Genomic DNA, 15,749 nt, shown 5'->3' with positions numbered 1-15,749 from the left:
CGTCCTTCCTTCCTTCTCTCCTTCCTCCTTCGTTCCCCCTCCCTCTCTCCTTTCCTTCCCTCTCTTACTCCATCCCTACTCCTTCCTTCCCTTTTTTCCTTCCTTCTTTCCCCCCTCTCTCTTTCTCCTTCCTTCCTTGCCTTCTGTCTTTCCTCCCTTCTCTCTTTCCTCTCTTCCCTCTCTCCCTCTTTCTTCCTCGTCTCCCTCCATTCCCTTCCACCCTTTCATCCTTCCTTCTCTCCCTCCCTTTTGTTTTTCCTTCCTCTTTCTCTCCCTCCCATCCTTCCCTCTTTCTCCTTCCCTCTCTCCCTTCCTTCCTTCCTTCCTTCACTCCTTCCTTCCCTCCCTTTTGTATTTCCTTCCTTCTCTCTTCCCTCCTTCCCTCCCTCTTTCTCCTCCTATCCTTCCCTTTCGTCCTTCCATCCTTCCTTCTCTCTTTCCTTCCTCCTTTTCTCCCCCTCCCTCTCTCCTTTCCTTCCCTCTCTTACTCCATCCCTCCTTCCTTCCCTTTCATCCCTCCTTACTTCCCCCCTCTCTCTTTCTCCTTCCTTCCTTGCCTTCTGTCTTTCCTCCCTTCTCTCTTCCCTCTCTCTCTTTCTCCCTTGTCTCCCTCCATTCCCTTCCATCCTTTCATCCTCCCTTCATTCTCTCCCTTTTGTCTTTCCTTCCTCCTTCCTCCCATCCTTCCCTCTTTCTCCTTCCATCCTTCCCTTTCAAACTCAATCCCTCCCTCCCTCTCTCCCTTTCTTCCCTTTTGTATTTCCTTTCTTCTCTCTTTCCTTCTCTTCCTCCTTTTCTTTCTTCCTTCTTTCCCTCTCTTTCCTTTCTTCCTTTCTCCCTTCCTTCCGTCTTTCCTTCCTTCCCTCTCTACCCCCTTTTCCTTCCATCCTTTCTTTCCTTCCCCTTCCTTCTCTCTTCCCTTCTTCCCTTCCTTCCTTCCTTCCTTCCTTTTATCCTTCTCTTCCTCCCCCCTCCCTTCTTTCCTTCCCTTTTTATTTCCCTCCTTCTCTCTTTCCTTCTCTTCCTCCTTTTATTTCTTCCTTCTTTCCCTCTCTTTCCTCTCCCCTTCCCTCCCTTCCCTCTTTCCTTCTCCCTTCCTTCCTTTTATCCTTCCTCCTTTCCTTTCTTCCTTTTTGTATTTCCTTCCTTCTCTCTTTCCTTCCTCTCTTTCTTTCTTCATTTCCTCCTTCCCTCTCTTTCCTCCCTCCCTCCTTTCCTCCCTCCCTTTCTTCCATATTTCCTTCCTTTCCTCTTTCCTCCCTCCCTCCCTCCTTTTTCCTTCCACCCTTCCCTTCCTTCCTTCTCTTTCCTTCCTCATTCCCTCCTTCCTTTCCCTTTTTGTCTTTCCTTCCTTCCTTCCTTCTTTTTCCCCTCCTTCTCTCTCTCCCTTTCTCCCTCCTTCCTTCCTTCCTTCCTTCCTTCCTTCCTCCCTTCCTTCCTTCCTCCTCCTTCTTATTAAGTGGGGCACTTTTGAGAAGTCCTGCAAAGTTTGGATGCCCATCACTTCTTCCTGGAGAGAAGAAGCTTTTTCTTCTCTCTACTCTCCTTTCTCTCTCTCTCTCTTTTCAATCTGTTTCCGTTCTGCGCCCTCCTCCTCCTCCCAAAGCCTAAGCAGCTGTTCCAAAATTAGGGAAGGAAAAAGTTCCCCCGTGCCATCATCCTCATTGGCGCTCTTGCCGGCGGTCTATTCTTGTCGCTGGCCTCTTCGCTCGCAGAGAGAGATCCAACCCATTCCCTTCCTCGTTGGCTCTCTTTTTCTTGGGTCTCGATGGGGTACAGACCCCCGGACCAAAGATTTAAACCTCTCCAAGCTTAAGAGGAAGCCTATTAAGCACCGAGATTTGGGTTGACATGCACCCGAGGGTGAGCATGTGGAGGAGACGGCACCGGGACAACAACCGGGACAACAACCGGGACGACCAGGACAATCGCAACTATGTCATTGTCCACGCCTCTTCCTCTTCTTCCTCTTCCTCCGTCTCCGGTAAGGCAATTTATTTCGTTACTAGCTTGGGGACCTAGCAGTGCCCATGTCTTTAGGAATTGTCTGTTTCGGGTTGTAGTCCGTCATCCATGACGGTCGCAGCGGCCTATGGAAGTGAGTGAAGGTCCTGAAAAGCCCACCATCCATGGTCCATCCTCTTCCAAACTGCACCAGGATGTAAAATGAGTCGTGGAGTCTCTGTGCACCCAGTTTGGCTCCAATCCGTCACCGGTGAGGGTCGCAGTGGGAGCCGAAGTGATTGAAAGTACTGCAAATCCCATCATCCATTGTCCATCTTCGCCCAAGCTTGACCAGGAGGTCAGGTGGGTCAAGAGGGGGCGGGAGTGTCTGTGTGCCAAGTTGGGTCCTGGTCCGTTATGTGTGGGGATCGCAGTGGCCTGTGATAGTGGCAGCCAATCAGAAAGCAGAAGGAAACACCACCGCATACATACATACATGCATACAAACACTATATAGTGGCAGCCAATCAGAAAGCAGAAGGAAACACCGCCGCATACATACATACATACATACATACAAACACTATATAGTGGCAGCCAATCAGAAAGCGGAAGGAAACACCGCCGCATGCATACATACATACAAACACTATATAGTGGCAGCCAATCAGAAAGCGGAAGGAAACACCGCCGCATACATACATACAAACACTATATAGTGGCAGCCAATCAGAAAGCAGAAGGAAACACCGCCGCATACATACATACATACAAACACTATATAGTGGTAGCCAATCAGAAAGCAGAAGGAAACACCGCCGCATACGTACATACATACAAACACTATATAGTGGTAGCCAATCAGAAAGCGGAAGGAAACACCGCCGCATACATACATACATACAAACACTATATAGTGGCAGCCAATCAGAAAGCGGAAGGAAACACCGCCGCATACATACATACAAACACTATATAGTGGCAGCCAATCAGAAAGCAGAAGGAAACACCGCCGCATACGTACATACATACAAACACTATATAGTGGCAGCCAATCAGAAAGCAGAAGGAAACACCGCCGCATACGTACATACATACAAACACTATATAGTGGTAGCCAATCAGAAAGCAGAAGGAAACACCGCCGCATACGTACATACATACAAACACTATATAGTGGCAGCCAATCAGAAAGCGGAAGGAAACACCGCCGCATACATACATACATACAAACACTATATAGTGGCAGCCAATCAGGAAGCAGAAGGAAACACCGCCGCATACATACATACATACATACAAACACTATATAGTGGCAGCCAATCAGAAAGCAGAAGGAAACACCACCGCATACATACATACAAACACTATATAGTGGCAGCCAATCAGAAAGCAGAAGGAAACATCACCGCATACATACATGCATACAAACACTATATAGTGGCAGCCAATCAGAAAGCAGAAGGAAACACCGCCGCATACATACATACATACAAACACTATATAGTGGCAGCCAATCAGAAAGCGGAAGGAAACACCGCCGCATACATACATACATACAAACACTATATAGTGGCAGCCAATCAGGAAGCAGAAGGAAACACCGCCGCATACATACATACATACAAACACTATATAGTGGCAGCCAATCAGAAAGCAGAAGGAAACACCGCCGCATACATACATACATACATACATAGAAACACTATATAGTGTCAGCCAATCAGAAAGCAGAAGGAAACACCGCCGTATACATACATACTATTAGAATATATAATAAAAACAGCCAAGCAGATACCCTCCCTGATTGACTTTGCAAACTTCATGGCTACTTAGTGCTATTCAAGCTTGCCCATTGCAAGTGTGAATGTTGCAATTCCTTCCTTCCAAACAAAGGGTGCCTCCAAGCAACAACAGCCAGGTTAGCTATATGCAGATACCCTCCCTGACTGACTTTGCAAACTTCATGGCTACTCAGTGCTACTCAAGCTTGCTCATTGCAACTGTGACTGTTGCAATTAATGTCTCCCAAAACAGAGGCTGCCGCCAGGCAAAAATAGCCAGGCTCTCTCTATGAAATACCCTCTCTGATTGACTTTACAGTTTCACGGCTACTCAGTGCTATTTATTCAAGCTTGCTCATAGGAAGTGTGAATGTTGCAATTAACTCCTCCCAAACAAAGGGTGCCTCCAGGCAACAACAGCCAGGCTTTCCTCTATGCAAATACCCTCACTAATTGACTTTACAGTTTCAAGGCTACTCAGTGCTATTTATTCAAGCTTGCTCATAGGAAGAGTGAATGCTGTAACTAACACCTCCCAAGCAGAGGATGCCTGCAGGCAACAACAGCAAGGTTCCCCCTATACATATACCCTCACTGATTGACTTTATAGCTTCATGGCTACTCTGATGCTATTCAAGATTGCTCATTGCAAGTGTGAATGCTGCAATTCATACTTTTCAAACAAAGGGTGCCGCCAGGCAACAACAGCCGGGCCCTTCTATACATATACCTTCACTGATTGACTTTGTAGCTTCATGGCTATTCTGATGCTATTCAAGATTGCTCATTGCAAGTGTGAATGCTGCAATTCATACCTTCCAGACAAAGGGTGCCTCCAGGTAACAACAACCAGGCTCCTTGTGCACAAATACTACCCCTGATTGACTTTGCAAACTTAATGGCTACTCAATGCAATTCAAGCTTGCCCATTGCAATTGTGAACGTTGCAATGCACACTACACTTCTCAAACAGAGGGTGCCTCCAGGCAACAACAGCCAGGCTACCTCCATGCAGAGACCCTCCTTGACTGACTTTGCAAACTTAATGTCTACTTAATGCAATTCAAGCTTGCTCATTGCAAGTGTGACTATTGCAATTATATATATATATATATACACACACACACACACAAACACACACACACATGCACTCCCCTTGCTTTACTGCCAACAGAACTTCTGAAGATGCCAAACACAGGTGCAGATGAAACGTCAGGAGGGAATGCTACTGGAACATGGGCAAACAGCCTGGAAAGCTCACAGCAACCTAGTGATTCCGGTCATGAAAGCCTTCGACAACACTTTGAGTCTCGTTGTAGAGAGGAAAGTGGAGACTAATGGCGACAACAACGATAATAATATCCCCCAACCTGTCAACACAGTGTTGAATCAAGTCCCGTGATGTTTCCTTTTGGGGATGACTCAGTGGGTGGGTTGCGGCGCTCTGCGCTGGGGAAGGGGAAGCATTTGTCTCCTCCGGGCCAGCTGCTCCAGGGTTTGTTTGGCTTTGGAGGGCGAGGCATGCGGCTTGGCTCAGTTCCTTGAGTCATCCATTTTCCCTTCCATCTGCTGACTCACTTCGAATGCTCTCACAGTGTGGGTCGTACGGAGCGGTCCGTGCTTTCAGATCCCCCAATCATTTCAGTCTATTCCTCCTCTGTCATCCCACTTTCCCGGGTGCTCTTAAAATGTCCCGGTTTCTCTGTCTTCCTCCTAGTTCCTCAGCTTTCATCTATTGCTGCAAAAAAAAAGTTGCCTTGATTATTTATCGTGTCAGAAGCGAATTAAGAATTCAATTATAATGTTGTCGTTCAGCCCATGTTTGTGGTTGATACCAATGTAAATGTGCATCCCAAATGCTTAAAGACATTGTTGTTGTTGTTGTTGTTGTTGTTGTTGTTGTTGTTGTGCGCCTTCAAATAGGAGACTCCGTATTATCTAAAGTTTTCGTTTATCCGACGTTCTGCTGGCCTGTTGATGTCGGATAAGTGAGACTCTGCTATATGTATGTATGCATGTATTTATATACAGTATTTAGATTCTGCCCTTCTCACCCTGCCGGGGACTCAGGGTGGCTCACAATGCGCATATGCATGGCAAACATTCAATGCCACAGATACACAACATGGCTTTCAACCTGGGGCTTCCCTCACACTGAGGACTTCTCATACTGAGGCCTACTGAGGCCTTCTCACACTGAGGGCTCTCTCTGGCTGAGGCAAACTAACACTGAGGCCTACTGAGGCCTTCTCACACTGAGGGCTCTCTCAGACTGAGGCAAACTAACACTGAGGCCTTCTCATACTGAGGCCTACTGAGGCCTTCTCATACTCTCTTGTGTTCCAGATACACATCATGGCCTTCAACCTGGGGCTTCCCTCACACTGAGGCCGTCTCATACTGAGGCCTACTGAGGCCTTCTCACACTGAGGGCTCTCTCAGACTGAGGCGAACTAACACTGAGGCCTTCTCATACTCTTCTGTTCCAGAATTTATTTACTTATTTATCTGCAGCATTTATATTCCGCCCTTCTCATCCCGCCAGGGACTCAGGGCGGATCACAATGACAATATACATGGAAAACATTCAATGCCATAGACACACAACATGCTTAAAGACATCCGTTGTTGTTGTGCACCTTTGAATAGAAGACTCCATATTAGCTAACGTTTTTCTTTATCTGATGTTCTGTCGGCCCATTGATGTTAGATAAGTGAGATTCTACTGTATTTATATATGCTTCCCTCACACTGAGGCCTTCCCATACTAAGGCCTACTGAGGCCTTCTCACACTGAGGGCTCTCTCAGGCTGAGGCAAACTAACACTGAGGCCTTCTCATACCCTCTTGTGTTCCAGATACACATCATGGCCTTCAACCTGGGGCTTCCCTCACACTGAGGCCTTCTCATACTGAGGCCTACTGAGGCCTTCTCACACTAAGGGCTCTCAGGCTGAGGCAAACTAACACTGAGGCCTTCTCATACTCTCTTGTGTTCCAGAATTTATTTACTTATTTATCTGCAGCATTTAAATTCCGCCCTTCTCCCCCCACCAGGGACTCAGGCAGATCACAATGACAATATACATGGAAAACATTCAATGCCATAGACACACAACATGCTTAAAGACATCCGTTGTTGTTGTTGTGCACCTTTGAATAGAAGACTCCGTATTAGCTAACGCTTTCATTTATCTGATGTTCTGTCGGCCCATTGATGTTAGATAAGTGAGGTTCTACTGTATTTATATATGCTTCCCTCACACTGAGGCCTTCCCATACTAAGGCCTACTGAGGCCTTCTCACACTGAGGGCTCTCTCAGGCTGAGGCAAACTAACACTGAGGCCTTCTCATACTCTCTTGTGTTCCAGAATTTATTTATTTGCATCATTTATATTCCGCCCTTCTCACGCCGCAGGGGATTCAGGACGGATCACAATACACATATACATGGCAAACATTCAATGCCATAGACACACAACATAGACAAACACACAGAGGCTATTTAACTTTCCAGCTTCATGAAGGTATGCTCAAATTCTGGCTACTGGGGGAGGTGTCGCTTCACCGTCCACTTGTGACAACGATGGAGTACTTCCTCATTCTTTTACACGCTGCTGGAGATTTTTATGGCATTGTAAATTAATTGAATTGTCCTCCCCGCATATACGGTACCTAAATTTCCTACTTGACAGATGCAACTTTTGGTGTTGTGTTGAGGCCTTGGCCTTTGTAAGCCGCATCGAGTCCTTCGGGAGATGCTAGCGGGGTACAAATAAAGTTTAGTAACTATAATAATAATAATAACTGTCTTTCGGGCTGCAAAAGTCGACAGCAAGCTCGACAAATGGTCGGGAGCTTACTCCGACCCAGGCCGTCTTCGAACTCAGTAGTGATTATAATACAGCTGACTTCCCAACCATCTGCGCCACAACCCGGTCCTGCGAGCCAACATGAGATTTTAAGTCCTGAAAATGAGCAGTCTGTGTCTCCAACAGTTCGTGAAGGTCACATTCCAGAGAGGTGCCAAGAGAGTCGTTTGCTAGGGAAATGAGTTCAGAGAGAATAATGAGTTGCAAGATAATGAGCTGCTTGATAGGAGACACGGGTTTCGTGACTGAGAGGGCAGCAGCGGAGCAGTTGCAGCAATTCCTAGACAACACAGCCGGACTAGATCCCTTTCAATCTGGCTTCCGTGCGGGGCACGGGACAGAGACTGTGCTGGTCTCCATCACGGATCACCTTCGATGCCAGCTTGACCAGGGCGGGTCAGCGCTGCTCGTGCTATTGGATCTCACAGCAGCATTTGACACAGTCGACCACAATCTCTTGACCCACTGCCTTGCTGTTGCTGGAATCAGGGGGAGAGCTTTAAACTGGCTGTCCTCCTTTCTTCACAACCGTGGACAGCGAGTGGAGAGGGGAGGCCTGGTCTCTGAGAGGTCCCCTCTATCTTGTGGGGTTCCTCCTCAGGGGGCCATTCTCTCCTCTCTGTTGTTTAACATCTATATGCAACCACTTGCTCAGCTGGTTCGAGGTTTTGGGCTTGAGTGTTATCAGTATGCCGATGACACTCAGCTGGTGCTGAAGATGGAAGGCCGACCGGACTCTGCACCCGATTGTTTCCATCAGTGCCTCGAGGCCGTGCCTGGATGGTTGTATGCCAGCAGGTTGAGGATAAATCCAGCAAAGACGGAGATCCTATGGCTGGGTCGACCGGGCAGTGGGGACATCCATCTGCCCACCCTGGATGGCGAGGCGTTACGCCCGTCATCGTTGGTAAAGAGTCTGGGAGTCCTTTTGGACCCTCTGCTGACAATGGAGGCCCAGGTCTCCGCCGTGAGCAGAACCGCCTTCTTTCACCTGCGGCAGGCTAGACGGCTGGCCCCCTCCCTGTCCAGGGACGACCTAGCTACGGTGATCCAGGCCACGGTCATCTCAAGACTGGACTACTGTAACGCCCTCTACATTGGCCTCCCTCTGTCAGTGATTCGGAAGCTCAAGTTGGTACAAAACGCAGCTGCCCGGCTTCTTGCGGGAATTCCGATGAGATGCCACATAACCCCAATCCTACTGCAGCTGCATTGGTTACCAATTGAGCACCGGATCACTTTCAAAGTGATGGTACTCACCTTTAAGGCCTTGCATGGTCTGGGGCCGATGGACCTGAGGGACCGCCTCACCCCCTACCAACCCCAGAGATCCCTCCGTTCTGAGGACCAAGATCTATTGGAAATTCCCAGTGCGTCTAACGACAACCAGACGCAGAGCCTTCACAGCAGTGGCACCATCACTCTGGAATGCTCTGCCACCTGAAGTCCGTGCCTTGCGGGACTTACCAGCTTTCCGCAGGGCATGTAAGACATACTTGTTCCGACAGGCTTTTAATGTTTGATACTGTTGTTTTTAAATTGTTTTAAATTGCTTTTAAACTTTGTTAGATTTTAGCTATGCTTGTAAGCCGCTCCGAGCCGCAGGGGAGTGGCGGCATATAAGTTTAAATAATAAATAAATAAAACTTCGTGCTGCTCAACGGAACTTCTGAAGGTCACAGCACTTGTTAGAGAAGAGACCCCTGTCAGGATTAGGCAAAACATTGGAGGGGATATGAGTGTTTCCCTGACCTAACTGAGACCCTCTTTCCCTCTTGTTTATTTCCTCAGGTGATTCCGAAGAGGAAGAGTTGGGCTTCCTGGAGGTCCAGGAGACGGATATGAAGCAGCTGCTTCCAGAGTTGGGCCCAATGCCCGAAGGACTAAGTCCTCAACAGGTTGGTTGCTTAGCCATTCCATGGTTTATTGATAAAGCCAAAAGGAAATTGGGTCTCCTTCCTTTCCTCTTTTTCTTTCCCTTCCTATTTATCTTCTTCTTTCTTCCATCTCTACCTGCTTCTTTCCTCCCTTTCTTTGCTCTTTGGTTACATCCTTCCTTGCCTGTATTTTTCCTTTCACTTTTTTATTTCCTTCTCTCCTTTTTTGCTTCTCTTCCTTTCCCTCCTTCCTTCTCTCTTTCCCCCTTCATTCCTTTCCTCTTTCCCTCCTTCTCTCGCTACTTCTTGACTGTCCCTTCCAACTCTGTTCTGTAAGTCTATTGAATTTGTATTATGTAGTAACATATAATATAGTAATCTATATAACAATATATAAAATATTGTGTTTATATCTTACATAGAAAGAAGGGAAGGAAGAAGGAAGGAAAAAGGAAGGGAGGAGGGGAGGAGGGAAAGAAGGAAATGAAGGAAGGAAAGGAAGGAGAAGGAAGGAAGGAGGAGGGAAAGGAAGGAGGGGGATGAAGGAAGGAGGGGGGGAAGGAAATGAAGAAAGGGAAAGGAGGAGCAAATGAAGAAGGAAGGAAAAAGGACAGGAGGAGGAAAAGAAGGGAAGGAAGGAAAGGAAAGAAGGAGGGACAGGAAGGAAGGAAAAAATGAAGGAAGGAAAGGAAGGAGTAGGAAGGAAGGAGGGGGGTGAAGGAAGGAGGGGGGAAGGAAATTAAGGGGAAGGAAATGAAGAAAGGGAAAGAATGAGGAAAGGAAGAAGGAAGGAAAAAGGAAGGGAGGAGGGGAGGAGGGAAAGAAGGGAAGAAAGGAAAGGAAAGAAGGAGGGTCAGGAAGGAAGGAAAAATGAAGGAAGGAAAGGAAGGAGAAGGAAGGAAGGAGGGAGGGAGTAGGAGGGAAAGGAAGGAGGGGGATGAAGGAAGGAGGTAGGGAGGGAAGGAAATTAAGGGGAAGGAAATGAAGAAAGGGAAAGAAGGAGGAAAGGAAGAAGGAAGGAAAAAGGAGGGGAGGAGGGAAAGAAGGGAAGGAAGGAAAGGAAAGAAGGAGGGACAGGAAGGAAGGAAAAATGAAGGAAGGAGAAGGAAGGAAGGAGGAAGGAGGGGGATGAAGAAAGGAGGAAGGGAAGGAAATTAAGGGGAAGGAAATGAAGAAAGGGAAAGAAGGAGGAAAGGAAAAAGGAAGGAAAAAGGAGAGGAGGAGGGAAAGAAGGGAAGGAAGGAAAGGAAAGAAGGAGGGACAGGAAGGAAGGAAAAATGAAGGAAGGAGAAGGAAGGAAGGAGGAAGGAGGGGGATGAAGGAAGGAGGGAGGGAAGGAAATTAAGGGGAAGGAAATGAAGAAAGGGAAAGAAGGAGGAAAGGAAGAAGGAAGGAAAAAGGAGTGGAGGAGGGAAAGAAGGGAAGGAAGGAAAGGAAAGAAGGAGGGACAGGAAGGAAGGAAAAATGAAGGAAGGAAAGGAAGGAGAAGGAAGGAAGGAGGAAGGAGGGGGGTGAAGAAAGGAGGAAGGGAAGGAAATTAAGGGGAAGGAAATGAAGAAAGGGAAAGAAGGAGGAAAGGAAGAAGGAAGGAAAAAGGAGTGGAGGAAGGAAAGAAGGGAAGGAAGGAAAGGAAAGAAGGAGGGACAGGAAGGAAGGAAAAATGAAGGAAGGAAAGGAAGGAGAAGGAAGGAAGGAAGGAGGAAGGAGGGGGATGAAGGAAGGAGGGAGGGAAGGAAATTAAGGGGAAGGAAATGAAGAAAGGGAAAGAAGGAAGAAAGGAAGAAGGAAGGAAAAAGGAAGGGAGGAGGGGAGGAGGGAAAGAAGGGAAGGAAGGGAAGGAAAGAAGGAGGGACAGGAAGGAAGGAAAAATGAAGGAAGGAAAGGAAGGAGAAGGAAGGAAGGAGGAAGGAGGGGGTGAAGAAAGGAGGAAGGGAAGGAAATTAAGGGGAAGGAAATGAAGAAAGGGAAAGAAGGAGGAAAGGAAGAAGGGACAGGAAGGAAGGGAAGGAGGGAAAGAAGGAAATGAAGGAGAAGGAAGGGGGGAGAGACAGGAAGGAAGGAAGGAGGGGGGAAGGAAAGGAAGGGGAATGAAAGAGGAAAGGGAGGAAAGAAGGGAAGGGAGTGAGGGAGAGAAGGAGTGGAGTGTGGCAGAGGCAGCTACTTCCCGGTCTGGATGTTAATAGGAGAGCGAGAGAGAGAGAGAGAGACAGAGAGAGTTCTGTGAATACCACAAACGAACATTACATTTTTATTTATATAGATTCCATTTTCCGTCCAAGTACTAACCTGGGCTGGCCCTGCTTAGCTTCCACTTTTAGTATACAGGCAATCGCTAAGTTATGAACAAGATTGGTTGTGTGGTTTGAATTTGTACGTGAGTCTAAAACAGGTTCTAGAGCAGTGTTTCTCAACCTGGGGGTCGGGACCCCTGGAGGGGTCGTGAGGGGGTATCAGAGGGGTCGCCAAAGACCATCAAAAAACAGTATTTTCTGTTGGTCACGGGGATTCAGTGTGGGAAGTTTGGCCCAATTCTCTCCTTGGTGGGGTTCAGAATGTTCTTTGATTGTAGGTGAACGATAAATCCCAGCAACTACAACTCCCAAATGCCAAGTCTATTTTCCCTACACTTCACCAGCGTTCACATTTGGACATGTTAATTTTCATGCCAAGTTTGGTCCAGATCCATCACTGTTTTGAGTCCACAGTGCTCTCGGCATGTAGGTGAACTACAACTCCAAAACTCAAGGTCTATGTTCCCCAAGCCTCTCCAGTATTTTCTGTTGGTCATGGGAGTTCGTTGTGCCAAGTTTGGTTCAATTCTATCCTTGGTGGAGTTCAGAATGCTCTTTGATTGTAGGTGAATGATAAATCCCAACAACTACAACTCCCAAATGCCAAGTCTATTTTCCCTACACTTCACCAGCGTTCACATTTGGACATGTTAATTTTCATGCCAAGTTTGGTCCAGATCCATCACTGTTTTGAGTCCACAGTGCTCTTGGCATGTAGGTGAACTACAACTCCAAAACTCAAGGTCTATGTTCCCCAAGCCTCTCCAGTATTTTCTGTTGGTCATGGGAGTTCGTTGTGCCAAGTTTGGTTCAATACTATCATTGGTGGAGTTCAGAATGTTCTTTGATTGTAGGTGAATGATAAATCCCAGCAACTACAACTCCCAAATGCCAAGTCTATTTTCCCTACACTTCACCAGCGTTCACATTTGGACATGTTAATTTTCATGCCAAGTTTGGTCCAGATCCATCACTGTTTTGAGTCCACAGTGCTCTCGGCATGTAGGTGAACTACAACTCCAAAACTCAAGGTCTATGTTCCCCAAGCCTCTCCAGTATTTTCTGTTGGTCATGGGAGTTCGTTGTGCCAAGTTTGGTTCAATTCTATCCTTGGTGGAGTTCAGAATGCTCTTTGATTGTAGGTGAATGATAAATCCCAACAACTACAACTCCCAAATGCCAAGTCTATTTTCCCTACACTTCACCAGCGTTCACATTTGGACATGTTAATTTTCATGCCAAGTTTGGTCCAGATCCATCACTGTTTTGAGTCCACAGTGCTCTCGGCATGTAGGTGAACTACAACTCCAAAACTCAAGGTCTATGTTCCCCAAGCCCCTCCAGTATTTTCTGTTGGTCATGGGAGTCCTGTATGCCATGTTTGGTTGAATTCTATCATTGGTGGAGTTCAGAATGCTTTTTGATTGTAGGTGAACTATAACTCCCAGCAACTACAACTCCCAAAAGACAAATCAATCCCCCCCCAAACCCACCAGTATTCAAATTTGTGTGTATTGGGTACTTGTGACAAATTTTGTCCAGTGCATGAAAATACATCCTGTATATCAGATATTTACATTACGATTCAGTAGCAAAATTATATTTGTGAAGAAGTAATGAAAATAATTTTATGGTTGGGGGTCACCACAACATAAGGAACTGTATTAAGGGGTCGGAGCATTAGGAAGGTTGAGAACCCCTGTTCTAGAGTGAGTGATGAAACCAATTATCTTGATTCCCTCGCGACCCCACTGCGGGTTGCGACCCCCCAGTTGAAAAACACTACCCCAGTGGTCCTCAACCTCCCTAATGCCGCGACCCCTTAATCCAGTTCCTCATGTTGTGGTGACCCCCAACCATCACATTATCTTCGTTGCCAATTCATAATTAATTTTGCTATTGCTACTATTATGAATCGTCATGTAAATACCTGATATGCAGGATGTCTTTTCATTCACTGGATTGAATTTGGCACAAATACCCAATGCACCCAAATTTGAATCCTGGTGAAGTTGGGAGGGGGGGGGGGCTGATTTTGTCATTTGGGAGTGGTAGTTGCTGGGATTTATAGTTCACCTAGAGTCAAAGAGCATTCTGAACTCCACCAATGATGGAATGGAACCAATCTTGGCACACAGAACTCCCATGACCAACGGAAAATACTGGAAGGGTTTGGTGGGCATTGAACTTGAGTTTTGGAGTTGTAGTTCACCTAAATCCAGAGGGCACTGTGGATTCAAAACAATGGTGGATCTGAACCAAACTTGGCACGAATACTCAATGTGACCAAATATGACCACTGGTGGAGTTTGGGGAAAATAGACCTTGAGATTTGGAAGTTGTAGTTGCTGGGATTTATAGTTCACCTACAACCAAAGAGACTTCTGAACTCCACCAATGATGGAATTGAAGAAAACTTGGCACCCAGAGCTCCCATTAACAGAAAACACTGGAAGGGTTTGGTGGGCATTAACCTTGAGTTTTGGAGTTGTAGTTCACCTCTATCCGGAGAACACTGTAAACAATAATGGATCTGGACCAAACTTGGCACGAATCCTCAACATGCCCCAGTGCGAAGAGTGCTGTAGTTTGGGGAAAATAGGCTTTGACATTTGGGAATTATAGTTGCTGGGATTTGAGGTTCTTCTACAATCAAAGCACATTCTGAACCCCATCAATGATAGAATTGGGCCAGACTTCCCATACAGAACTCCCACGACCAATAGAAAATACTGTTTTTTCCGATGGTCTTTGGCGACCCCTCTGACACCACCACACGACCCCTCCAGGGGTCCCAACCCCCAGGTTGAGAAACACTGCACTACCCTATATGGTTTGGGTCCGGCCTATCTTTCTGACCATATCTTCCTCTATGAATGGGCACGGGTTCTAAGATCTGCTGAGGAGACCCTCCTCTCAGTCCCACCTCCTGGTAGGGATGAGAGAGAGGACCTTCTCGGTGGTGGCCACCTGGCTTAGGAACGCCCTCTCGAGAGCAAGATCCCACTCTCCAAGGGTTTTGGAAAGAGTCAATTCAAGTTCCCTGCCCTTCTTTGCTTCTTCCTTTCTCCTCTTCAGCTTCGTGGGCTTTCCCGTGTAACTACGGTTCCTCTCTCTCTGTTTCCTGTGGAGAGTAGTCATGACATGAATGCACACACACAGAGGGCATCTGTTTCTAAAATTGTCTTGTGGTGGCAACCGGAAAAGCATTGCTGCCTTTGTTAAGCCCAAGCTCAGCTCGTTTCCCAATGGTCAGATCCTGTTTGCATGCAAAGAGATTCAGGAAGAAACAGAAAGCTTAAATCCGAACCACTTGCTACATCTTTCCAACAAAATATGAATAGCAATCCGGAGAATGAGAGCAATGCCAGAAAATTTAATTTAATTTATCGTGCCAAAAGTGAACCGAGGGTACAGTTGTAATATACTGAATGTCCTTTGACCAGAAGCTGGCCACTTGGAGTGCCTCTGATGTTGCTATAAGAAGGTACTCCATTGTGCATGAGGCAGATGTCGTCACTGTGTCTGGTTGTGATCCCCAGGCTGTGCCAGTCAGCTTTCCTATGATATTATTTCCAGTGATATTCAAGAAGTGTTTCTTCTAATTCAGAGCACGGACCAGGGTGACACCCAGGTATTTGGGTGTGCTGCAATGCTCCAGTGGGTTCCTTCCCAGGTCATCCCCAGAGCTCGAGATGCTTATCTGTTTTGAAGGTGAAAGGCACACATTTACATTTTAGATGGATTACGAATCAGCTGGTTTTCCCTGTACTAGGCAGTAAGAGCACCTAAAGCTTCAGAGAGCTTCTCTTCAACCATTTCAAAGCTCCCTGCTTGGGCGGTGATGCCACGATCGTCAGCATAGATGAAACCTTCTGTCCCTTCTGGCAGTGGCTTGGTCATTTGTGTAGATGATAAACACTGATGGAGCAAGCTGGTTTCCCCTGTAATAGGCAGTAAGAGCACTTAAAGCTTCGGAG

At 46.8% G+C, this 15,749-nt stretch overlaps 1 protein-coding gene across 19 annotated transcripts in view; it reads left to right on the top strand.

Annotated features, from left to right (window-relative positions):
- Positions 1-15,749, top strand: part of ARHGEF10L (Rho guanine nucleotide exchange factor 10 like) — a 151,265-nt gene that overhangs the window by 42,619 nt on the left and 92,897 nt on the right. For 17 of the 19 annotated variants that reach the window (XM_067472737.1, XM_067472734.1, XM_067472735.1 and 14 more), the window contains one exon: positions 9,393-9,499. In XM_067472737.1, the coding sequence (XP_067328838.1) occupies positions 9,393-9,499 (107 nt within the window). Of the gene's footprint in view, positions 1-1,640; positions 1,985-9,392; positions 9,500-15,749 lie in introns of those variants that run through there. The other 2 variants (XM_067472746.1, XM_067472747.1) reach the window with 2 other exon arrangements.

The sequence above is a fragment of the Anolis sagrei genome, chromosome 13 (assembly GCF_037176765.1).
Source record: "Anolis sagrei isolate rAnoSag1 chromosome 13, rAnoSag1.mat, whole genome shotgun sequence".
Taxonomy (NCBI): Eukaryota; Metazoa; Chordata; class Lepidosauria; order Squamata; family Dactyloidae; genus Anolis; species Anolis sagrei.
The sequence above is the reverse complement of the archived record's forward strand: the minus strand, read 5'-3'. Positions and strand labels throughout refer to the sequence as shown.